The 25,857-nt window shown below is 37.0% G+C and overlaps 1 protein-coding gene across 1 annotated transcript in view; it reads right to left on the bottom strand.

Annotated features, from left to right (window-relative positions):
• Positions 1-24,151, bottom strand: part of CACNA2D3 (calcium voltage-gated channel auxiliary subunit alpha2delta 3) — a 395,571-nt gene extending 371,420 nt beyond the window's left edge. The window contains exons 1-2 of the mRNA XM_090148165.1: positions 23,221-24,151; positions 22,527-22,608 (exon numbers count right to left, since the gene is read on the bottom strand). Coding sequence (XP_090004291.1) covers positions 22,527-22,608; positions 23,221-23,339 — 201 coding nt within the window. The 5' untranslated portion in view covers positions 23,340-24,151. The remainder of the gene's footprint in view (positions 1-22,526; positions 22,609-23,220) is intronic.
• Positions 24,152-25,857: the final 1,706 nt, after the last annotated feature.

Below are 25,857 nucleotides of genomic sequence, written 5' to 3'. Positions count from 1 at the left end.
TTTCAATTTCTGGTCACTGCTAGCACAACACACAGGTCCTTGAAGATTGCAGACTCATTCTTATGCGGCATCAGCCTCATAGAGGAACACGGCCACATTATCATTTGAAGAGGCCTAACAATGGTTGGGGGATATATTCAAATGCTACTTGTATATCTAATAGGAGCATTGTACAGCATCAATAGATGAAATTGTTCACATGTTTTTCTGTGAATACAAATATACTACTAGCAAGAACGTCAAACAAATTAGAGCTGAAATAACACTCAATACACAGAAAATGAATAGGAGGGACATGAACCACTCTCAAAATAAAATGGACAAAGTTTCTAACTGTAAATCTGCATAGTGAGCAATATAGTTAAAGCGTCTAAAAATTACTGACAGCTGGGAGCACTACAGAGCAAGTTTGCTTAGATCCCGGGCAGCAGCAGAAAAACTCCATACTGCTTTTTGCTGAACTCCCCCATAGACTCAGGACCAGCACCGATGGCATCTTTGGGGGCAGGGAGGGTAACTTCCAGCCCTTTCCCTCTTCAGCAGAAGTGATGTCTCGGTTGGATGCAGAATTGGATATTATCATAGAATTCTTTTATGCTTTCAAAGGGACACAGAAATTCCCAAAAGGAAAGTGACTAATAAACATCACAGAACTGATCAAAGACACTGCTAGCTTTGTGGTTGATTTAGCTTTATGTGAGATATTACTCTAAGTGTTTTACAGCAGAACTGTCTGCAGGGGCAAATGAAGACCTGATATGAAAGACGCCTGGAAGGGATGAGAGATCACACAGCCAGAATCACACTGAATGATGTATTAGCACATGTATTACCCAAAACTCATGAGAAGTCTAACATCTTACCAATTCCTCCCTCTTGATTGAAAATATCCTATAATTATAATCATTATTCCTCTGAAAAAAGTAAAGAAAATAGAGACTGTCACCTATTGCACTATTATCTTTCCACTGCTAATATTTATCTGCAAAAATCAGCTATTCTGCATGAGTAAATAAATAAGTACTAGAAACTACATAAACTGAGTCATTACTGCATATCATATACCAAAATCTTGCTTAAATTTTCTTGCATTATCTCCCTTTAAAAATTTTGAGCAGCTTTTTTTTTTTTCCCCAACACAAATGGCTTCATTCATCTCTGGTTGAAAACATCATAGGAAAGGAAAAGACATTTCACAAGAAGACAAGTCCTTTTGTCATACTGGTGGACATACCACTGAAAACTATCATTTGTTAATAGACAACTGCCACAGCTATTCTAGAAATCACATAGCTATGAAAGCAAACACTTATTTCAGACAAATTGTTTTCTAAAAGCACAGGTGAACCCAGACTGCTCTCTATATCATCTGGGTCCTCTGCAAGGCATAGCACTGTGACAAAATGACATATCCTAAGATTTTCTATTGAATTCTTCTGTGGAATTGGGGAGAAATATTCAGTCTGCAGTCCAGACAGCTTCCAGGAAGCATAAGGAAAATGTTTTTCTTCACATCTCTGAGTTGGAACAAGTGTTGAGAGTCTGAATTTTCACTTAGGAAGCTCCTAAATATAACAGTCAATCAGGACACAAAAACAGCAGGGAATATAATTCAGAGGAAATTAAAGCTATTAAGTTTGAAGAGTTTAGATTTAAGTAACAACAATAAAAAAATAGTGCTAAGTCATAAAGTGAAAGAAGGCTTCCTTTTATTCATATCAAATGTTTCTAAGCAAGCAGTTTCAAGGATTAAGGCAAAGGCAAGAAAATTTGATCTGTGATTCTGTATGAATCTGAAAATATAAATACGTGTTTAAGAGCGACTTCATTAGAAAAACAGGTACCTTTTTTCTACCTGAGTAGATTTACAGATTATTTTTTTCAGAAATGCGGTATGTTTTTGAGATACAATCACTGCAACTGACATGGGCATAACTAGTAGAACAGCTGTCCTGCACAAAATAGTATTTTGCAAGAGCTTTTCTCCAGGAGCTGATTAAGGCAGTGATCAAATCACTTATTTCAGAATGGATCCAGCCTGCAAACCTCTATGAAGTTTAGGGAACTAGGCATTTGTGTTAGGTATGTTTTTATGCGGGTGCTGCATTTCAGTAGTGGCAACAGTGGGTCACACTTCCACTGGTGCAGATCTGTAGGAGCATGGCATGCGGGCTCATTTGTGGCTGGTGAGACCACACAGCTAATGGCGGTGGCTATGTTGACAAATAGTGCTTTACAGCTGAGAATTTGCTCTATCAAAGAGTGTTATTTTGCTCTTTGTCTTTGTTGTAGTTTCCATGGAAATAAATAGGAGGCATTCTTTTTAGAGCAACCCACATGCATCTGACACCTCACCTTGAAAAGCAACATGTGAACCCTGTACAAATCTTTATAGCATGTAAACAAGGCCTCACCACTATACCTTCTTAGAATCTTACTCATGCTGCCATCCTGTGACAAAGAACAGTAAATGCAATATGCAAGAACAAAGTTCCACATAAGAGAGAAAAAAAGAATCAAGATACTTAAGAAATGTTGGGTTGGTTTTTGCTGTAAAGCTCAGAAGAAAGTCTTGCATCAAACATGAAACTTCAAAACACAATGCTTTAAAGAGCATTTAACAGTGTTCAAACGACATTACAGAAATTGCCCTAAAACAAAAAAAATAATAATACAAAACAGGTCAAGCTAATAAGAGCTCATTAGAGATCCAGTGTACTTTCTGTCTGCTGCAGCAATGTAACAGGTGACATTTACTCAAATTACCCTGGAGTCAGAAAATAAAAATGCTGAAATAGCGCCCATCAGACATGAAAAGATGTAAATTGGAACTAGGCTGTAAGGGAAATCTAAACATTAGTCTGATCATTCTTAAAAAAAAAAAAAAAAGAAAGAAAAGAAAAATAAATAGATAAATAAGTAGCAGTAATAAGTTCGATAAAGGTTGGAGTTGTAATTTTTTCACCGTATTGAAAAAGCACTGGGTTTGTGAATTTTCATCATTTGATAGCAACGTAGGTTACCTTCAAATATGAGCATATCAGCTGTGATACTGAGACCAAATGACAGGGACAAAAGGGGTAAGAGAATTAAACTGTATATCAGGCTTGGTTTGTATCCTGCTAAGTCCTCAGATTCTTCAGTGGTTGAAATAACATCACAGCTTAGAGGGGAAAAAAATAAGATAAAACACAGGCAATGGTTTATCAGGGAACATGAGGACAAGCAGAACGGCAAGCATGCATCCATTCAACTGTGCACATCCTGTGTGGTGAGAAGCTCTCAGACTAGATTTGTGGACAGCCAGCTTGAAGTTATGGCTGAGAATCCCTTTGGACCACAGAGGACATCCCCCACCTGGCAGCTCCAGGTACAGTACAGCTCAGTGCCTTCATGCACTGCCCAGGATTTTTGAATTGGCAGGGTGCAGGCAGGCTGCTTTCCAATGCAGGCACACAAATGGAAAAGTGAACAGATCGCAGGCCATGCTGCTCTCACAGCCGCTCTTTGGGCTTCCTGTTATAAGGCTGTCATTGAGTCTATACCTTATTCGAGAAGAAAGACAAGGCTGTAAACCTAGTGGAGTCAAAGCAGGCTGAAAAAGTCTGTAGGTATTTTGACTTGTACTGAAGATGGAAACTGCCAAATTCCAGAGCTACTAGCAAGGACTAAAAAGGAGAGGGGAAAAGAAAAAAAAGAAGCAGCACAAATCACAGAAGTAAGATGCTCAGGAAACTGCAGAAACATTAAGGGGTTATTTTTGAAAGTAGGACAAGATGAGTTACCTAGAAAGTCTGCCTTGTACATGGCACCGGTTAAGAAAAACATTCTGAAAGATGGAAAAGGATGCTTGCAAATTTGCTGCCCCTTCATAGGAACCAGGTAAGTTAGCCTGAATGATACAAATAGATTAATAAAGTATTAGAAAAGAAAAAGTCAATTGTAATAAATATCTAAATACCTAAACCTGTTCACAAGTGTGGTTTATAATTATCACTGCTTACTACTCCACTGAGGTGGGAAAGAGCTCAGTACATGTAGAACAGCAAAATCTGAAAGCAAAAATTTTTCTAGCAGCTCAGGAGGGGGTTAAATTTTTTTGCCATCATTTTCATTCCAGGTACATGAACTTAAAATTAATGGCATTTATTTAAAAATCTGCTCATACACCAAGCGTGGACTAGACTGAGCCAGACACCAAGGACTCACTGAGGGGGACTATCAGTCTTACCAGTCAGTGCAACTAAGATTCCCAGTGTGACTTAATGCTTTCTGGCACAGTCACACATTTCCTCCTAGTATTAGCAGCTTATTAACAGACAACTCTTTACAAGAGGAAAAAAGGACCATGGCAAGGCAGATACCTACAGCTACGGAAAGTTCTCTGCTTCTCCCACTATGTTGTCAAGGCCTCAAACAAAATCCAGTACTTTTCTTTCAGGTACCAGTATAAAGGTTGCTGCTGACAAGTAACACTGAGATGGATGGCAGTTCTACGGAGAAAAAACAAGCGTGATTTTCCTTCAGCAGCAACAGATCTGTAAATTTCTTAAACCAAATGTTAGTAAAGCATTTTACAATCATTTGGTTTCTCTGAAACTTACATTTTTTGTTGGTTTTCATCTATCCAGAACAAAAATTTTGGAAAGCTGCAAGTATTGTGTGTTTTTTTTAACCTATTCTTTGTGCTGTTGTGTCCCTTCAAGATATTTTGGTAAGGAAATCAAATTTTAAAAGAGGCCTCATCTTACAGAAGAGTGAGCAATGTGAGGGTGAGACTGAAATAAACAAACAAAAAATCCACAAAGAAGAGATTGTGCTACAAGTTTACTGAGCATGAATAAAGTGAACTAAGTAAGGGTCAGAAAGCGACCTGCAAATAGGTGAGCTTCAAGAGCAAAGAACTCAGCGTCAAGAATGTTAAGTGTCCAAAGGTTTCATTTGATCCAAAAAAGGTCAAAAAAATCCAACACATTATAGCTTTCAGGTACTCTAGCAACTGCATGAGACAGCCTTTTTTTCCTAGGCTAGACTCCAAGCCTGCATGGAAATGTGACAGCAGCAGACTCTCAGTGTCTCAGAACTGATGCATAGGAAAGATGAAGAAGTGAAAAATCCCAAACGGTAGTCTTTAAAATTTGCCATCTACATGTAGGACAGAATACATCAGGAACATGTAGTTAGTCACTAATAATCAGCCTTTGACTAAATTGATTAAAGTTTTAATCAAATAAAATTGCTTCCTTTGAGCATATATGTACATTCAGATTCAACAGCGTTTGGGGCAAAAACTAAATGCAGAAGCATCACAAGTAGAGTTATGGAGAAATGCACCTGGCTACATTTCCATTCTTACAAACCGAGAAGTCTTTCCCTCTGGGGTCAGCTACACATCAAATCTCAGCAAGACAGTAATTCCCCAAGTCTGATTTACTTTTTTCTTTTCCTGTTTGACTTTTTGCTTGAACCATGTACCAAAAAAAATGAGAACACTGCCTACCTATACTCTGCCAAAGTGCACTACCGAGGAGGGGCAGTATTTTCAGTTCACTCCTAAACATGCCATACAGGTGCAGCTCCAGGCCAGGCAGTTCCCTAGAACAGAAGCTAAGCACTAAGACATTTCTTGTAGTACAGGATGCTTGATGTTCTGGTCTAAGTATCTAATCGTTATTATTTTCAATTGCTTAAGAAACCTTTTTACAAAAAATTAAACAGAAATATTAGTATTAATTTTAAACATTACTTTCTGTTTAAAATAATACATATTAAAAGAAATTAACCTTATCTCCCAAATGGATCATCTTGAATGAGCTAAAAAATAGACAGAGTACTAAAAAAAGGATTCAAAAGCTTTCTTTTAAGAGAAAGTCAAAATACCTGCACTGTCGATTAAAAGAAACTACAAAAGAAATCAGTCTATTTGAATACCTTGAATGCTTACCATATGACAGCTAGTTTTGCTGGAAAATTTTATAAAATTTATATGTCAAGAAACAAAAAGAAAAGTTTTCCAGATGTATGAAAAGCAATTTTTCAAAAGAGCTTAACTCAATAATGGTCTGTATTTTTTTTTATTTTAAAAAGCATATAACACCATTTTGGTAAGGGAATTAATAGCGAATTTTTTTTTAATATGCAAAGGAATTTTTTTGAAAGATCAAAGGAACTTAAAATAAAAGCAAATCAATCAGTCAATTCTGCTCTTTGAAGGTCAGACTACAATAGACTTGGCTCCTCTTGCACAATGACCCACTGTATCCAATTTCACTACTGCCTTTTTTCCCTGTTACTTCTACACTTTATAATAGACTACCATTAATTCATAGTTTAGTAAAACAGAGCAGTTCTTTCTGCATGCTTTCTCTACAGTTCAGGAAGGCCAGAGTAAGGGACATACTTTCATGCCTATATGAATTTCACCTACACAGCAACACCTTTCTTGGGTGTTTTTATCCCTTCACAGGTACAGAAATCTTTGCATTTCTAATGGAAGGGTGGGAAGGCTCTACAGGTTTTTTTTTCTGTTTTTTTTTTTTTTCTGTACTAACTTGGCTATCTAGTTCCAAAAGCAAGTGTATCCTGTAATCCTTATTCAAAGCTGGAATCATTTCAAGGTTCAGAAGTTTGGCAACAGGTGACAAGAGACAGTGAATGAATCATGCTGGAGAACTGGGCTGCAGTCTCTCTAATAATAGAGCTGTAGGCACAAAGGAAAGAACAAAGGTTGGATGACACAACACCTTCACAACTGTGCAGTAGATGCAGAGAGCTATTTTTACACAAACTGAACTGGACTGCCTCACAGATGCTACTACTACTACACAGGATGTCTAAAGAACAAAAGCCATTTGCTCAAGCTTACCCAACAGTTCCAGTGACACATTAACAGAACCTGGATCTGACAAGTGCAATCAAGAAATCAATCGAGAAATTTAACAGGCTACTACTAAGAAGCTGGCAGTGAGAGAAAGGGGAGGAAAAAAAAAAAAAGCCCTTGATAAATTTGGGGAATATTTTATCTGTTGAGAATATCTTTCAAAATATTTTCAGAATCTTCCTTTTTATTCATGTTTCTCCTTCTCATCCCACCTCCCACATCACCCCAAATCCTGAGCAATTCTTCTAGCTTTAGAAAGCTTACAGAACAGTAAATAGTAAAACATGAAAATACATCTCTCATTACTTCCTTTATCTGGAAATATCAGCGGCATATCAAATATTGTACAATTAATTTAGGGTGGCAGTGTGAAAGAGATCACTATGAACAAATGGAGAATCATTTACATTTCCAAAAGGAGATGGTATTCTGCAGCAAAGAAGTTGCAGACTAACTCTAGTCCAAAGCAACAGGCATGGGAGAGGCAAAAGATGACTCCTAGGGATACAGAGATCCAAGCACATCAAGGTTAGATACTGTATTTCTTAAAATATAACTGTTGGAACATGTTCAAGAACTGAGACTGTTCCTGTAAAACAGGACATATTAATATATCTTTACAATACATAACATATAAACGTATGCATGTACACAAGTTAAAACATAAGAGTAAATGTAAAAATGGAATTAAGAGTTGCATTATAAAAAAAATAATTATCGCAATATCAGAAACCTGAAGTTGGGACAGTGGATGGAGAAGGAAATGAAAAAATATCAGAAAGAAGAAAAGAACGAGCGCAAACTGGAATATGTGTTATATATCAAGCCACTTCTTAAAAAAAAAGGAAAAACACAATTCTTCATACATGTCATAATGAAGGAGAAGAGCTAAGGCCACAAAGTGATTTCACGCTCCTTTGGATGGGAATGAGGAGTAGAATCAGAGAACCCTAATACTGAAATCACTAGGTGACAATTTTATTTTACTCTTCACCTATAAGAAATGCGATTCTATTATAGTTATTCTTCTCTTTAGACAAGTAAGCAAGGAAAGAAAAGCAATCTTTGAATTCTAACCTCCTATCCACCAAGAAGTAAAAGCTGGAGAAGAATGTACACTTCTGCAGTTAAAGAAAATTACATCTTGAGTTAATATGAAACCATCAAGGAGATTTATAATTACTCTTCATATTGAAACTATAACATTTTCCAGCCTGAAGAACGTCGTACCCTCAAACACGCTTCTCTTCTCCAACAGAATACAGTCTCATTACAGATAGCTGTCTAATTACTATGTATGACTATTGTGAATATAAAAGAAATCACTTTGGGATTTACACAATAGTCAGCATTCTAAGAACTGTTTTCAAAGCTTGCTAGAAAAAAGGCAATTGTAATAGATACAGACCTACCTGAATGTATCATAGCTAGCTGCCAGTGCAGCAGAAATTCCTTTCCTCAGTTCCCTTGTCTATGACAGCAATCATGACAGCACTCAATGGTCAATGCAGTATCATCTTTTTTCCTTTACAATATTTGTGCTACTCAATACTTTATGCCAGTACCATGCTTCTACCAAGAACAGCCTTATTTTGGGTGCAAAACTACTGCAGAAGTGCCACTCACAGTAACAAATATCTGTCTTTTTCTCAATTACTCCTGAACTAATGTGAATTTAAATTTTCTGATCATTAGTTTATTCTTAAATTAAATTGAAATAACAGCATTAAGTTTACATTCATTTTGTTTTCATTCAAGTTTTAAAGCCTGCTTTTGTCTGGACTATTACTATATGGGATGGTTCAGAAAATAGACCTATTCAGTCAATCAAGGAATCAATACAAATTAGAAAGTCCTTTAATTTCTTTAAGAAGTGAATTTTACATAAAGTTGCCATCCAAATATTAAATTTTAAAAAAGAAAAACATTAAAACGTACTAAAACAGAAAACAATGTAGAAAATTCTGCATCCCAAATGCGATGGATATATCAGAACTGATTTGCACATGGTCAATCAATGGGTCAGAGGTAAAACCAGGACTTTGGGGATTTCCAAAGCAGAACTAGTATTATTTAACTCCATTTAACAACTGCATCAGCTAGCCATCAAACGTATCAACGTTCATGCTAGTAACTAAAACGTAAAAGTATTATCTCTGCCAAATTAAAGAGCTATCTGACAGTACTGGAAATGGTGCTATTAAAAGAGTAAAGTTCGTGCAATAGGAACCACGATACGATCTGCCCAGATTTCTTGTTCTCCTGCTCACACCAAGAAGCCACAGGATTTTATTAGACTACTGAGAGGAAAATATCTGATAGTCACTGAAGATCTGTGTGAAGAACAGGAATTTTGCACTTCTCAGTATCAGTTTTACTGAAGATTTTTGTGAAGAGTTGAGTTTGCAGCTGCTTTTGTCTGAGAAATTATGTTCAGAACAATTACAGTTCTCAGTTACATGACTCCTGCATGTTTATAATCCAAAATAGAGCACGATCATGGAAGTATGGCCATAGATAATTCTACAGAGTAACATCTGAATTATTCCAACACATATACTGGGACCTATAGTGACATTTTTCTACAGCTCTCATTCATGTGAAACTCCCCAGACATCTTGTAATACTGAGAAAATTCTATTCAGCAAACACATATTTGTATTAATAACATGCTTAAGGTGTTAAGGTGGACTGGACAGGATTAGTGCCAAATTTTGTACGCACTTGAACTCCTGTTACACTGGAGCTGTACAGATAATAACTTCAGCAGAGGAGATTCTAAGCATTAAAAAAAAAAAAAATTGAAAACATTCAAATTTTAAGCATCTGGGAAGCTAAATTAAAAAAAAAAAAAAAAAAAAGTAGATCTAAGTCTTTACTCAGCATTCAGTTTAACTTTAGATGCCTTTTCTAAATTTGCACATAATCTCCTCTTCCCTCCAGCTCTTGCAAAAGTTTTAAAATTGCATGGCATTCACCTATTTGAAAAAATAACAAACACAAATTTTTGACTGTGGTTTAAATGTTTTTAATATGAAAATTGCTTAATATGAAAATTGTTCATTTAACATTTTTGTCAAAAATAACCACTAACCACCTGAATAAAGACATTAACTGAATTTCACACAAATGTATTTTCTGGTTGCATTGAAGAGGAAAATACTTTTCTGCTCCTTTGCCCCTCAAATGCGTTCTGTTTTTGTTCATGTGTTCCTGTTGTCACCCTTAGTTGTTTTACACAGACTGCTTTAACTTCTTGACAGTGAGTACTCCCTGCAATTTGTCCTACCAGAAAAGTGCTGTAAACCCATCTACTTGTGCTACAACAAAATACTTCCATTTAATTATGGAAGGAATCTTGTCTCTTTTCCTTCTTCCTCAACATGCCAGCGAGGGTACAACTAAGCATACTGGCCGCTAATGGATAAACAACTGCCTCCTCCTTCCAGTAGCATTTGTAATACATAATGTGCAGTGGTAGATGCTAATGTATCTTCTCTTCTAAAAGTAAAACATAAATCCAATAAAAAAGATCATTTTTAGGACAATACCTGTATTTAAATAACCTTCACCCATCCTTTCGTTTGTAAGTGTTATTCATTCTATTTCTGCACTTTTCCTCCAGCTGGCCAGATCCTCACTGCAGTATTACAATTACACCTACTCGAGTCACTGAAATACATTAATGGTTAAAAAATTCCAGAGGAAAAAGCAAAGACTATAAAGAAGTGAGAACGCAGAGAAGGAAAGAGTGAGAAATCATATATAAAAATGTATTTCTATTGTCAGTATTACACATATAATCAGATATCTATAAATGGATAAATAAGGTTTTCTGGTTCACAACTTAATTGTTTTGGCATTTATGAATTTGACTTTCATTGAAGTCTTAACTTCTTGATCCTATTTATATGAAAACTAGGAAAGGACAGTCTGGACTCTACTGAAAAAAAGTACAAACCTGTAGTTATGGGAACAACTAAAAGTAAATACCAGAGTGAATAGAACAGTATAAAAGAAAGAAGAAAACACTGCAGAACTGAAAATTAGTTTCTGATATCAGCACAGCATATCACTGGGTATTGAAAGCATGGGAAGAACAGATCTTATGACAAGTAAGCATTCTGTTTCACATGCCAGCTCAATGCCAAAGGGTAATTTCTCAAGTCCAGATACTAAATATCAACAGCAGAAGTAAAAAAAGTGGATTTGCGCATTTTGTAGTTATTTACGGCCACAAGGACATGCATATTTTGAGTAGTGAAAGCAGTTTTATTTAAAGTCTTTTATCATATTAACATTTTGTAGTTCTCAGAGGTGACCAACTCCACACAGCCTTACCTTTTTACCACCTAAATTTCCCCATACAAAAAGCACTTCGCTCCCAGTCCAAGGATCTTTAACATTTACAAATTTGAGGCAAAGGACAGTATTGCCAGGTCTATTTAAGTCAGCAAAGATTGCACTGGGTCAGGGGTAGTGATCTGTGGAAAACCTTGCTCTCAGTTCTAACTCTCAATAGAAGGCCTACAGCATTCTGGAAAAAAAACTATATCACTACTACAAGTTCTGAACTTCGTACGTATGATATTGTAGGTGTATTTTAATGCCACGCTTGATCACTTCACTGCCTGAACAAACCATCAAGGAAGTTATCATAGACCTAGGATAAAAAGACATCCAGATGAAATCTCAGCCTTCTACTTTGATTTTAACAGGAAATTTAAAGCTTAGGTGGCCAAAAGAAATCCTCATGTATTTTTTATTTTTTCGCTTAGTATTTTGCACGATAAGTTCCAGAGGAATGTCAGATCTCGTCTCTACTTGTACTGTGAAATCATGTTGCAGTTTGTAATGATAGGGGGACATCTGAAACATGAAGTGAGTACTCAGACTTCTTGTACGGAGCCATCTATAATATCATCTCTCTGTTGTACTTCACTGAAGAAACTGCAGAAGATATTGTAAAAGGCACAATGTGCGTAGGGGGTAATAAATCTGTTGGATGCAGATAGTCAATGGCTGCAAGTCATAACATAAAGCTTTACTCTTAGCCTCCTACAGTTTTCATTATCAGTGAAAATTTCTATTAATGTAATATGATAGCATCATGTACAAACAGCTCAGCAGTCAGATTTGGCACAGCTGTCATAAAATGATAGTCATTTTGCTTCAAGGTAAAGCTGTAAAGCTGAAGTTTGAATATTCCTGCTTTTCATCTTTGAAGCTTTGTCACTTTAGAAGATAATTATCTGGTTTTGTGACCAACGATGTGTTCCCAACACATCAAACTTTAATATCCATAGTACATAAACCTTTTTCTTATGTCTTGAAAATTAGCAGCTTAGCTTGATAAACTCTTGGGAGTTTACTGAATAAACAAGTGTTCAAATACAACCTAGAGGAACAATAGGAAGTGTATGTGCTGTTGTTCTGACCAATTTTTTTTATAATACCTTCCAAATAACATTGTCAGTATCTTATATTTAGCAGGCTAGAAATACTATGAATGCATAGCTCAGTTCCTACTTTTTAGGAAAGCAAGTCAAATTCTTGTTTGTGTATAAGCGTGAAGAAGCTCCTTGCAGCTACAGCAGAATAATCTGAAGTAAAAACATATGAGATATTAAACGTTCTACCAGATGACAAATTATTTCTGTGCAACACTAAGTTCATTTAAGGTACTCTGGTTGATAAACTTAGTAAAACAAAACGTCTGGAGTGAGGTAACTAGGAGCTAGAATTTGGTTTAGCCTTACAAGGGAAGTACCCGTGTTACCATGACAAATTATAAAAAAAAAAAAGCTTTCCAGTTCTTGCAATCAAGTCACTTGAGACTAGTCTCAAAGCTTCATAGCCATGAGAAGAGTTACATACTTTACTGTGAGGAGTATCTGTGGAAGAAAGTCCACCTGAATATTAGACCGAAGAGAGTTCAATTAATGAACTAGTAATATTAATGCAAGTATTTTGAAAGAATGAGTTTGAAAATAAAATTGTGAGATCTGTTGAAACATCTAAAAGATTTGAAACGTCTAAAAGATTTTACAATATGGTTTATGACTGGGGCCTAATAGAGGCCTGCCCCGACAACTGTTGGAAGAAACAAATATCAAATGAGATAGAATTGAAATTCTATTGAGAATTCCCTTGTAAGTCTACTAAAAAGTAAGCTTCAGACAAACATTTATTTTTTGCTATGTGGAGAGATTTAATTCAAGAGTCAAAATTTTGAGTTGTTGAAATACATGCAGATCTGATAGAGAGAAGAGAATGGTGACAATACAAGTTCCCTTCGCTAAATCAAATTTATTTCCAAACACACATAGGCAATCAACAATCAAAAAAACTTTTAACAAAATTTCAATCACTAAGTTTTCCATTTGTTTACTGCAGTTGAGAATTTTTCAGCTGAAGTCCACAGCACTTCTTGTGATTTTTATTAGGTCTTATAATTTATGGGTATTTCACAATAAGGAAGGCAATAGTACAATATACTATAGATAATGTAAAGCATATAGATCTTCCAGGCTGACAATATAAGAGGAAAAGGTATAAGAGAGAATAACAAGTACATTTCAAATTGAATGTATTTGGCCTTTGAATAAAACACAGGCAACTGCTTTTGCAACAAGACAGTGATATCTTAATACAGTTGCTTAAGACTGCTTGAATAGATGTTTCTATTAATATTGGAGGATACAGAATCACATAATCAGCCTGACTTCCATCTACAACAAAAAGAACGTACATGTGAATGAGCAAGGAGCTGTGGATGTTATTTACCTTATTTCAGAATGTCTTTTGATGTCTCCCATAGCATCACAGTATTCAAATTATGGCAACTATGGTCTGTGAAAGAACTGCTAGATGGATGGAAAAACTAGTCAGGCTCAAAAGGTAATGCTCATTAACAGTGATCCCAAAGCCTATTTGCAAGTAGAGCTCCTCAAGCGTGTATACTGTGGAATTCTGATTTTAACATATTTATTAATGACCTTTATAAATGAAGATGGATAAGACCCATCAAGATTGTGCATAACAGTTTAGAGAGCCCTTCAAGGTAGGGGATGGGTAGTAAGGAGGTGCTGTGAGGAGAACTCATAACACAACAGAAGAGATGGGCAGCAGTAAGGAATTCAAGTGAGAGGTTCCAACTTAAGCAAATAATTTTCCATCCTAAGAGTCAAAATTTGGAGTAAGAGGTTTCAACACCTCTATCTTTGAAGATTCTGGACATTGTACTCAAAGCCCCGAGAAATGTGCCCTCAAGCCAGCACTGGCCCTACTTTAAGCAGAAAGTTGTGTTAAATGACCTTCTAAACCATTCTTCCAGAAAGAATTATTCCATGACCCCAAAAATTATTAAAAACATTCAGAGTTCCATTGTGGAAGAGAGGAAGATAGCTCTCATACCTAAAAGTGGAAGATTAAGGAGTTTTTTGGTTTGGGGTTTTGTTGAATGTTTTTGTTTTTTCCAGAACCAGTTTTGCAGAGTCATGAAGGCCCAAGAACTAAATTCAGTATCAACATATTCAGAGGAATATTAATCAGTGATCTACTCAATTTTCAAATTCTAGAAGTATCAACGCAAACTGTCACCTGCACAAAATTCAGGAAAGTCTGTCAGTTCCAGATTTTGAGTACACCAAAGGAAAACATTCCGAGCTATTCGAAGCTCAAAGATCATTTCAATTCTCTCCTATAAACCAGGAACAAAGTCTAGATAAAGAAATTGCTATCTACCATACATATAATCAAGAAAGGTTTTTGTAAAAAAAGAAAGAAAGAAAGAAAACACAAAACCACAAAAAAAAAACACCCAAGCAATCAGGTCAGCATCTGTCATGCTTCACTTAAAACACTTAATTATATACACATACTTATCATACTATATCCCCAATTTATGAACTAGATTAGGTCACCATGTTTTGTTTTTTAATGGGCTCAAGAAGAGTTTGTTTATACATCTTTCTCATTTTTAATTTGGGTGCTCTAAGATCCCTATCTAGATTTTTCTCTATTTTAGTTGCTAATCTTGGTAAATTCAAGTCTAGATTGTTAGAGAAACCTGAGATTCGTAGCTGCAGCTAAGATCTAGTTAGAGTGCAATAAGCCAACCCTCATGTAAGAGGGTCTTATGCTGATTGTGCTTTGGATTCTACCACTCATTTCCAGATTAAATTTGGTACACTGATTGAAATATTTGTGAAGTCCTGTGTGAGCAAGTCTTTGTCACTCTTGACTAATCTCTTCATGCCTTATAATATTATATCCTTTGAAACAAGGTGCTAGTCATGAGCTACAAGACACAGAAGTGCCTTTGTAAAGTTCTAAGAGTTCTATGTCAGATCCTGTCCGTAAGGAGTGGAAAGGGGTGAAGGGGTGACTAGATTCACGAATACCTCAAATTAGATTAAGGTAAAAATATATATACATATACACATATACAGAAGTCCACACGTAATTATCAATTTTAATGAGAATCTAGATACTACAGAATCTAGATGCTGGCACACAATTATCCCCGAAATACTGGCACTCTAATACTTAGAATCTAACTTAAACTTTGTGGCTAAACAACGTAAATCTAAGGAGCTGAAATAAGCCTTGCAACTTTACTACTAAACTGAATGAGACAAAAGGGTTTTAAGAAACCAAAATAGGTCCTGCAATTACTTTATAATTTTATGAGAGAAAAAGAGCAAAAAGAAAACTGAGAAAAATGGAGAAAGAATTAGAGTCAGAAAAATGGACAGGAAAAAGATTGATCACTGGTCTATTTAGAAGGCCTGTTTCAAGGAGTTCCATTGTTGGCCTACAGCACTGGCGAAGGGCTTTGGGGTAAGCACACTTGTCCAGAGGTCATAGTCTCAAACCAGTAGATAGTAATGATAGCCACCAAGAAGATGAAGATGATAACAATCTCCCAGGGTCTCTCTCAGGCATCCCCTTATGCCTGCTAAGTTTGCAGGTACACCACCCCAAGGTCACGAGCAACTGAGTTCACAGTAACAAGTTTATCAAAGATAAGTTTGTAGCTAAAACTTTCTTGCAAGAAGGAGGACTATTCTTTTGAGAGGGCAGGATATGATACTTCATCATACTTCCTGATATCAGCCTTCAGCTGGCTGTCATGGCAATAGCCTTGCACTGCAAGCATTTGAGATATGCCAAGCACACCTCAGAAAGTCAGACAGTGCATTCTGTTGGTTCTTTACAGTCTGAAGGCAGGATATTTTAGGAAAGCATCTATCCCTGGAATTTATCATTTCTAGAAAGGTATCCAAGACCCTTCTCAAACTCTGTTATTTCTAAAAAAGCTTTATTGCACATATTTGTTTTTCAACTGCAAAGATTGTAAAGATTTTGTCATTCACAAAATAAGTACTTAATCTTTGGGAAGATGCTAAATAGTGTCACAAAAATGCCCACAGTTGGGGAAAAAAGTTTATACATAGAAAAAGCAGAATGGGAATTTCATGAAAATAGTATATGAAAGTATTTCATGAAGACCTCTTATTGAAGTGCCTACATCAACCTAAAAAAAAAATACTGTCTATGCTACTAATATATAATTTGTGTTGTACAACATGTAACCATTTATTACCAGCAACAAAAAATTGTACCCTACAGAACAGTAATGACATTTGAAAGTATAAAGTATTGATTAGCAGTTGCTCAAAAGTGAATCACCATTAGAATGCAGCTTCAACTCATGGCAGTATACCTTCTCTGTGAAAACAATCTGCATGGAGACCAGCACTTTTAACCTTGAAACGCAAGCACTTTCCAACGCAGGATGAGAAAACAAACAACCTTAAAAGCATTAAGTACAGAAATTAGCATTCATCTCTTTTCAAGATCTCATGTTTTCCAGTTGCATTGCCTGCTCAATTTCTATATTAAAAAAACATGATTGAAAGTGGAAGGTACGTATTATACTTACAGAAGTCATCTCCTATTTGTGTTATACATCAGCAATAGAAAATATTTACTTCTAATAATACAAGTAAGAGGATCACGCTATACTTGCAAAACCTGGAAAGACAAAAAATTCTACAGAACACAGAGTACTGGTAACAGGAGAGCACAAATTCTACACATCATTAAGCCGGGCTTTGCTTAATAAATAAAATGATGATTGATAATTCGTGTACTTTAATGCATACCAAGAAATTCATTCTCCTGAAAAAACATTCGAACAAGAGATGAGAGTAAGTACACACAAGATGCTGTTCCAACTCAAAAGCAAAACAAAATTACCCAATGCTTTCAGAAAAGGCAGGACTTCATCACAAGAAAGAAGGAAAACTGCATTTAACTTATTGAGAAAAGGAAACCATGTTATTGAAAGTTAGATTGTACTATGATGTTTTTCTCTCCAGATCAATATACTAACTGAAAATCGGGATTGGACCCAGCAGGTTTCCCCGCATAGTAGCACATTTTTTCCTCTTGAAAAAGAAGAAAAAAATAAGATATTTATGCAAAATAATTTATCTCTATATCCTCACATAATAATACTAAGCGTGTAGCAAAAACACTCTGACATACTCAGCAACTAGTTTGACGTGGGAAATAACTCCATTATTTACATGGCCTGGAAAAATTGAAGAGGAAAAGGGTTTAAGTCCTGCAAGCTGCAAAATAGCATTGTGTTAACCATCAGAATTTAAGTGTTTTAAGATGCAAATTTCTTTTATCGGTTAATGCTTGATTTTAATTCAGTGATAAGAGACATTTTGCATAATCCAAAGTTCAGGAGTATGAATGTAATGAATTAACTGTAAATAGAGTTTTCATTAAGCTTACTACGATTTGCCTGGCTAGATTCTGTTGTTCTGGTTTGTTTAAAATCACAGACGTCTTACAGGTTATTGTGGGTTTTGGTGATGGGCTTTTTTTATATTGTTTATATAAATACACATACACACACATATATATATATTAGGTGATTTTTCTTCTATCACTTTTTGGCAGGATTAAAATTAATAGTTCAGCTGGCAAAAGTTAAATTAATAATCAAAAAGACAGTCCATATCTGCAGCTTGAAGTGCACATCCCACTCCTACTGACCCTTCCTTCAAAGAAGGCAGCAGTAATTGAAGTGTCTTGAGCAAAAGAAAAAAAGAAAAAAAAAAAAAAACAGCTTAGAAAGACCAGAAAAAACATCAGGCTGAATAAAAGCAATTAATGTCAAGATGATGGTACTAAACTTCTGTGAGAATTAAAGTCACTATTATACATATTAAAACTAAAGATAACTGTACCACATGAATCAGATATGCCAGCTGAATGCAAACTGATCTAAATCACCCTGTTCTATTAGTTTTGTACTGACATTTCCACAGTTGTAAGAAACAAGATACAGCACTAGGTGGTAAGACAAAATGTAATTTTGAACCTTTATAAATAGGAATTCTGTACTGATGGAAAGAGTTGCTTGGAGAAAGTACAATGGATTTGAGAACTCTTCATACAATGAAGATAATGTTGAAATGAGTGGGCATGTGCAGACTTAGACTGCTTGAAATTAGGGCTGTAAGTGCTTACATAACACTGAAGACTCCGTTAAGCAACTTACATAAGGAAATTCTATGAGGGCTTTTAAAAAGCTGGTTTTCAGCAAGAAACCTTAAAGGTAGAACCCTCCAAAAAAAGTTCATATTCAGTTATTAAGTGTTCCTATAGTATAGTAGTAATAAATTACTATTTACTGTTCAAGACCAAATCAAGAATTTCTTAGATTATGCATAGTTTTCTCCAAGAGAAATCTAAAAGCACAAACCACCTCACATATAGAAATAATTGGACTTATTTGATATTAGAGATTTACTGCGCAAATGTCAATTATTTTTAACGTTAACAGAAGGCAAATTACCTCCACTTTTCACTTGCATTTTATTGCTACTATTACTTTGCAATAGCATATAGAACTGAAAACACATCATTATCATGAACACTGTAACGTGAACAATAGCATTCCCTAAGCACAGAATTTTGGAGGAATAATCATAGAGTGAAATGAATCCATTCCTGAGACCTAACCCTCACTTTCATCCTTCACTTAAAAAGCCTGGCTTTGCCACCAGGCTGTACTAACATTAAAACTAAAAAATGATCAGTGTTAAAAAAAAAAAAAAAAAAAAAAAAAAGTTTAAAGATGTGTCAGGATTCAAATAAAGCAGATGCCTTTTCCAAGTACAAGGAGAAAAAATTCTGTCATACTGTGCTACACGTAACCTAAGAAACAATTAAAATTTGAATAGATTCTAGGCCCCAGAAGTATTTTCTAGCTAGGTGAAGAGCATGCACCAAGCAGCATCGTGTATGCTGCCAAATCTACATGACAACTGTAAAACCTTCATAAGCCAGCTAATTTAAGAATAATATTGCCCTATTTTCTTATGCTTGGTGTTTTGAACACAGAACGGCCTTCCTTCACTCCGAAAGTAAGAGAGCATTAAAATGAAACATTTAATTTGCTTCAAATCTCATCTTCATTTCTAAAATATTTACTGAGCTATTATTATTATTCTCTGAACTATTTACAGTCTCCGCATGTTATCTAAAGCCAATTGCAGGAAAAGTCGTATGTCCCACATACTGTTAGAAGGCGTACTTAGATAAGATGATTACAACGGAATGAAATTATAAAAACACTCAGTTGAGATAAACAATGTTGCTTTTTTTTAAAAAAAAGAATAGTGATGAAAACGTTCTGATACATTTCAAAACTCAGTAGGACTGCAATGCTGGTTATTCACTTTATGTTCACAGCACAGCGATGCTTAGGATTTGCAATACCTGTATCGATACTCAGAGCTACAATCTGACAGAATTTTTTTTAACTGAGGATGTCACATAACTTCATTTTCTCAATGAAAACTCAAGACAGGTCTCATGAATTTTAGTGAGCAAAGCATTTGCATAAAAGATTGTGTCAATAGGACCTTGGTTTATCACGCGTTCCTTTAAAAGTAGCACTCATCATATATGCTAACAAAGTGAATCAAATAGTCTTTACATTCATTTTTCATTTATCAAGCTTTTATTAAACTAAATGGCACTGCAAAGCAGTTGGTAATTAATAAATCCATACTGCCCAATACGTAATTATACAGGTTTTTATATCTTCATTTACTAATAATGCTTAATTCATGATCAAAAAGTATCGATTCATCCATTTAACGTTAGAAGTCATGCTGCCTCTACAAGTGGAATCTTGCCTTTAAGAAGACATTGATTCTAATCACTCAGCACACAGTAAACACCAAATGGATTCTGCATGTCTGGCTAGTGGCAGCTGAAAAAAAAAAAAAACAACAACCAGCCATGCTTGGATTTAGAGCACTAATGTGCTATCACTGTGGTGAATTGTTATGACAACTTCTGCCATTGACTTCACATGATGAAAATGCTTGTGAATCTTCAAGTTTGATATGCTTTTATTCATAGAAGATTACAAAATAAATGTGTTTCACAACAGTATAAAAAGATTCATGCTAAAATCATCTGTCATCCAGACTCATCTGACATGGCCAACACTAAGAAATGGCAAGTTTACAAGGACAGACTAATGGAATTTTTCAATGAAATCGAAAGGTACCAGAGTTTTCCTCAAAGTATTATAATCAGAAAGCAAGAAAAGAGGAAAAAAAAAAAAAAAAAAAAAAGAGTAGAGGATGCAATAGAGGAACAAATGAACTCAAAACACCTTCAAATCTGCATTCCATCTTTCTCCTTTAATTCTGTAATGACATACCATAACAAATGTAGGAGACAAAAACAAAATAATGTGGAATAAATGAATACTGTCTACCTTTAAAAACAGGAATAGGGTTTTATCACTGAAACAGAAAGAATGCTGATAAAAACTTACGTGAACAGCTTCCTATTGCCTACAATTATAATAACCTATAGGTAGGAATGTTGATACTACAAAGGGAAAAGTACGTTACAGAAATGATTAACCGTATATTCTATATCTACAATGTATCTACTATGAGGAAGAGAAGCGTGATCTTATACCGACTGTTTGCGGATTTTAGCACCATTACCAAACACAGCATATTCCATATTTTCCTGATGGACAAAAATGTTTTAAGTCATTTTAGTTCAAAAAATGGCTGCACATGGAGCTGTTCCACAGTTAAATGAATGTACTTGCTTGTTAAGGGCCGATAAAAAATTTAAGCTTTTTAATAATACTTGATTAGATACTAATTGAAACTGAAAGGTCCATCTGCATTATGAACTTAAAGAGTTTATGCAGATAAAAGACTACACCAAGATTTTAAAGAACATGAGCTAAAAATACAATAAATATTAAATGTCCTCATTTTTAGATTTAAATGTCCTCAATAGAAGCTATTTAATGGCCTTGAAACATATTGAAAGACCTCAACTATTCATGTTCTGAATAGTTCTGTATTGCACCATAGTTAAGGACAGGTTTCACAGTCCTGGGTACAAAACAGTGAAAAGACATAGTACTAAGGATCTCCCATGCCTTTAAGTATTAAGTTAGTTGCTTCATTTTCTGCAGACAGTATAAGCTGTTTATTTGAACTGCTACCTTTACTGTCCATTACATAATCTTACAAGTATACAAGCCTTTCAAAATAAGTGCTACAAGCTGAAGCTTTTCCTTCATAAGCAAACAAAAACAAACAAACAAGTGTTACTCAAAACCAGAAATCACATCTAAAACAAGCAGAAATTTAACATATGGGTTGAATGACTGGACTCTGTAGTCAGAGAGCATCTCAGCGTTTTTCCATTTCCACATCACATTTTAAGGATCACAATAAATGCCAGAAAATCACAATCTTATAAACTTCAGCATATTTCTCTCAGTCTTTCACAATGCCTTTTTCAGCAATTGCTGTAAAAATGAGCGGTCTACAATACAGAACTTTATTATTGGCTGCATATTTAAATTAGTCTAGATGCAGTCTTTGATATATGTCTAATACTCAAATCCGCTTTCTCATCCCCCTCTGCCCAAATTATGTAGACTTATGCCAATTTCTCAAGTTTTCGCAATACTTCACTAGCTTATTACCCAGCTGTGCAGCTGAGCAAGAAGATAACCACATTCATTCCTTTTATCTGTAATGATGTAATACATCCCAGCACTGGGTTGAGATGATTGGGGAATAATGGGATTGTAAAAACTGCAGAGATGACAAACAACAGTGCAGCCTTCTTCTCCCGATACAGTCAATTGCATACATACAGCATAGGGCAAAAATAATAAAATATGCCCTAATTCTGCTCTTTGAATGAAGTTAATGTTTTTCATAAGCAGCAGCTGTTTCTACACAGAAACATGATCATCACAATGCAGCAACCAGACAAAATACCCGCAATCTAGACTACAAGCAAAAAAAAAAAAACACATCAGAGTTTACTTTCAAATGAAAGCAAAAAAACCCACACCTCTCAAAACCAACTCGTTTTAATCAGGGAGTTTCCAAACAGTGCAGTGCAATGCAAAGAGTCATCAGGGACCAGTATGCAATACAAAAATAGATCTTAGACCAAAGGATGCACTGCTCTGCTTTCCTATTTAAAAAATTAAATCTGCCTCCATTTTCCCTTTTAAAACCTTCCTTATTACAAGCAAAAAGATCCTTACCTTCTGCAGGAGCTGGGAACCCGAGTACTTGGCTGCAATAGATTTGATCTCCCCACCAAACGCTGAGGCCCAGAGCTTCACACTGTGAGGGAAAAAAAAAAGAGGCAGGAAGAAATGTAATACACATGTCATAGCAAGCAACACAGACTGTAGCAGCTTCAGCTGCACTCATAAGGATTCAAGCAATTTTGCATTGAGGAGCTCACAAAGGAACCTAGGCACAGCAAAAGATTAGCAAAGCAGTTCAAGTACAAGCACAAGCTAGATGCTCTGCCAAGGTGAGGCCTCTGACTCCAAACCACCCAACCTGCACTTTTTAAAATTTAAACAATCAGCTTGCCCAGAAACACACTTAGGCACAATGTGTTTACACGCAAATGAAAGGAGCAGACAAAACAGCAGAACGGTTTCTGAATGGTAACTTCTCACACAACAATGAGTTAACATAACAATATGAACTTCAATAAATAGAAGCGTTTAAAATAAAGCTCTACTGCCATATACTCCATCAACATGCACTAGAATAAATTTAAAGTGGTGCCAAGCGTTTTAAAGACCAGGATTTCAGAAACAGATGACAGAGGAGCAAAGGTGCCTTGAGCAGCTAAATATCTGCAATAAGAAATAGGAACTTGAGCAGTCAAGCTCTCATCCTTGAGCACAGTCCTGAGAGAAATACCATGAAAACACTTACACAGACAGGGGGATCTGCTGCTCCGATCCAACCACATCCACTAAGGCTGTGTTAAAAGCTGTCCAGAAGATAAAGAAAAAACCCCCAAAAGCCCGAAGAAGATTCAGATTTTCTAGCATTGTGCTTGAAGAGGTTTGGGGAAATTCAGGTAAATCTGAATTTAGTAGCAGTAGGGGGTGGCTTCTCAAGCCACCCTCACCCCCTCCACGAGAGCGACACTTGGAGAAATCACTGCTCCATCCTCAGCCCTCCCAGGAATGACCCTCTCTGTGTAATGGAAGAAGAGGACCAGAAGCTCTAATGACTTGAGAACTATTCTGTCCCTGGCAACAGGGACGCGTTTTCCAGCACTCCTGCAGCCACTTGCACGTAGTTCTTTACAACTCCGCAGTCAGCAGCGTGCTGGAGTTACTTCAGTGACCTACTACTGCTCCAAAGTGCCCTTAGCTGCAAGAAAGCAGACTATTGATTCCAACTGGGGAGGCTGTCTCCTCGCAATTATCGCTCACTTTGCAAATGGAAAGCTGCCTAGAGGTCTCCTTTCCCTCGCCGGTAACCTCCAGCCTTCATCCCAGACGGAGTCAACCAACGACTGGCTCAGCGAGCGGCAGCTGCAGCCTTTTAACGGGATAGCGCGGAGAGAGGCAGGCACAGGAGGAGCCGGACCGGCGGGAGGGAGCCTCCGGATGGCAAGAGCAGCCAAAGTCTGAAGGAGCTGAAAGTGGAGTTGAGCCCTCGCTGGGAGGAGAGGAGAGCAGAACGCCGCACGTTGCCGGGGGCTGAGCCAGGGCGGCTGGAAAGGGGAGGAGGGGGGGCCGTGCCCACCCGGCGGGGACGCGGCCAATTCAGGCGGGGCAGCGCCGCATGACGGGCGGGTGCAGGCCGGGCAGCACGGCCGTGCTCGGCCCCCGCCCAGCCCTGGGCTGAAACCCCCCGCCCCGCCGGGAGCGGAGCGCCGAGCCCCGCCGAGACGGCAGTGCCGCCGGGCAGCGGGATGCCGGAGCGAGGCGGGCCCCGGCTCTAGGCTAGGCTCGCACATGGAACCGCGTCCCGCACGGCCCGTCCTTGTGCACGGCGGCACGTTCGCTGCTTCCTCCCACGCCGGAGCGCTGCAGCGAGGCACTATCCGAGAGATGGGGACTAGCGAAGGCTCGTGAATGAAAAGAAACGCAGCATAAGTGAATCAATGCGGGCTAACCGACTCGAGCCTGTGAATAAATTATTAATTTGCGCTCGCAGAAGAATCCCCTCGATAGAGCGAGCATAGGATGACAAGCTCCTCCACGGAGCGAGCGGCGTGGGGAACAGGAGGGATTGGTCCAGGTATTTTTGTTGTTGTCGCGTTTTAAAGCCTTCCCTCCCTCCTTTCTCTTCTGCTTCTCTCCCTCTTCTTACTGCTTCTTTCTCACCTTCCTCTCCACTAAACACACGGACTTAAGAATAGCACAATTGAACTTTAATGTAAATAAGCATGGCAAAACCTGGAGATGAGCTGAACGCGGGCTGAGTCATCCTTACATCACCCGTTGCTCCAGCATCCGCTCCAGGATTCTTGTTTCTTCCCCCTCCTGTTAGAGTATTCCTCAAAATATCCACTCTGCCTCTGTGTGCTGTACTCGTTTAACATTTTCTGTCTTTAGATATGTAGTACTTGTATTTTTCCCCCACGTTACCGTTTTTAAGAGCAATGAACAGTTTGCTTTAAAACATCAAAATCTCTGTTCAGCATCTGGCTGATGAAAGCTTTCTGCTTTCTCAAAAGAAGCTGGAAGTTTAAAGACAGAAAGACTATCTTAGGTAAACTGCTGTACAGAACAAGAGTCGGATAGCATGCCGCAGCTTTCAGCACACGCTGCCCATCTCTCAGGGACAAAAAGTATTTGTTTCTCCCCATACTACTGCCTTCCTTGAAGGAAGTTATCAGAAGGGATGCTGGGGTTATTTGTCTATTTTTCAACCATTTTGAAAGTGCTAAGAGCTGTGCTGTGGATTTTCTAAACAGCGTTTTAAATATGCTGCCATGTCACCAGGTGTTCAGCCTACCTACAGGCAGAAATGTAAAAATGCACATGGCTGACTAACCATACATAATGAATTATGTGCTCCTTTGAACGTGTTATATAAGCGATACTATCTTTTCAGAAGGAGGATGGAATAGGAGCAGTGGCTGCCTCACCACTTGTGCTGTTCAGCTTTTTTTTTTTCTTAATGTATTTTCAAAACTATGCCAGGAAAGAAATGTGTAATGCTAACTTGTGAGACTCCAACTTCTCTTTTACATTAGGAGAACTCTTTATCTGCCTCAGGTCAATATATAGTTCACTGATGACAAGCAAGAGCTAACTTCATACTTCAAAGAATTATTGGAAGCCCTAGAAACTTTCTGAAAGCACATACAGTGTATCTGTGTTCAATAGCCAGAGAGATTTAACATGCATTAGAACCCTCACTAATTATTGTCATCAAAAGACAACCGGCACTTGTCCAACCTTGACTATTTACATTTATTGAACATTCAATATCATATCAGATTCACAGTTTATACGTTTGCCATGTATAACTGGTAAATTACATTCCTTTCTATACTTTATATTAGAAATCTTCTTTCTACTATCACTAATCTCAGGAGAAAAAAAA

The sequence above is a fragment of the Phasianus colchicus genome, chromosome 11 (genome assembly GCF_987193195.1).
Source record: "Phasianus colchicus chromosome 11, bPhaCol1.hap1.1, whole genome shotgun sequence".
In the NCBI taxonomy this organism is placed as follows: domain Eukaryota; kingdom Metazoa; phylum Chordata; class Aves; order Galliformes; family Phasianidae; genus Phasianus; species Phasianus colchicus.
Note: the sequence above shows the minus strand (reverse complement) of the source record. Positions and strands in the feature narration are given on the sequence as shown.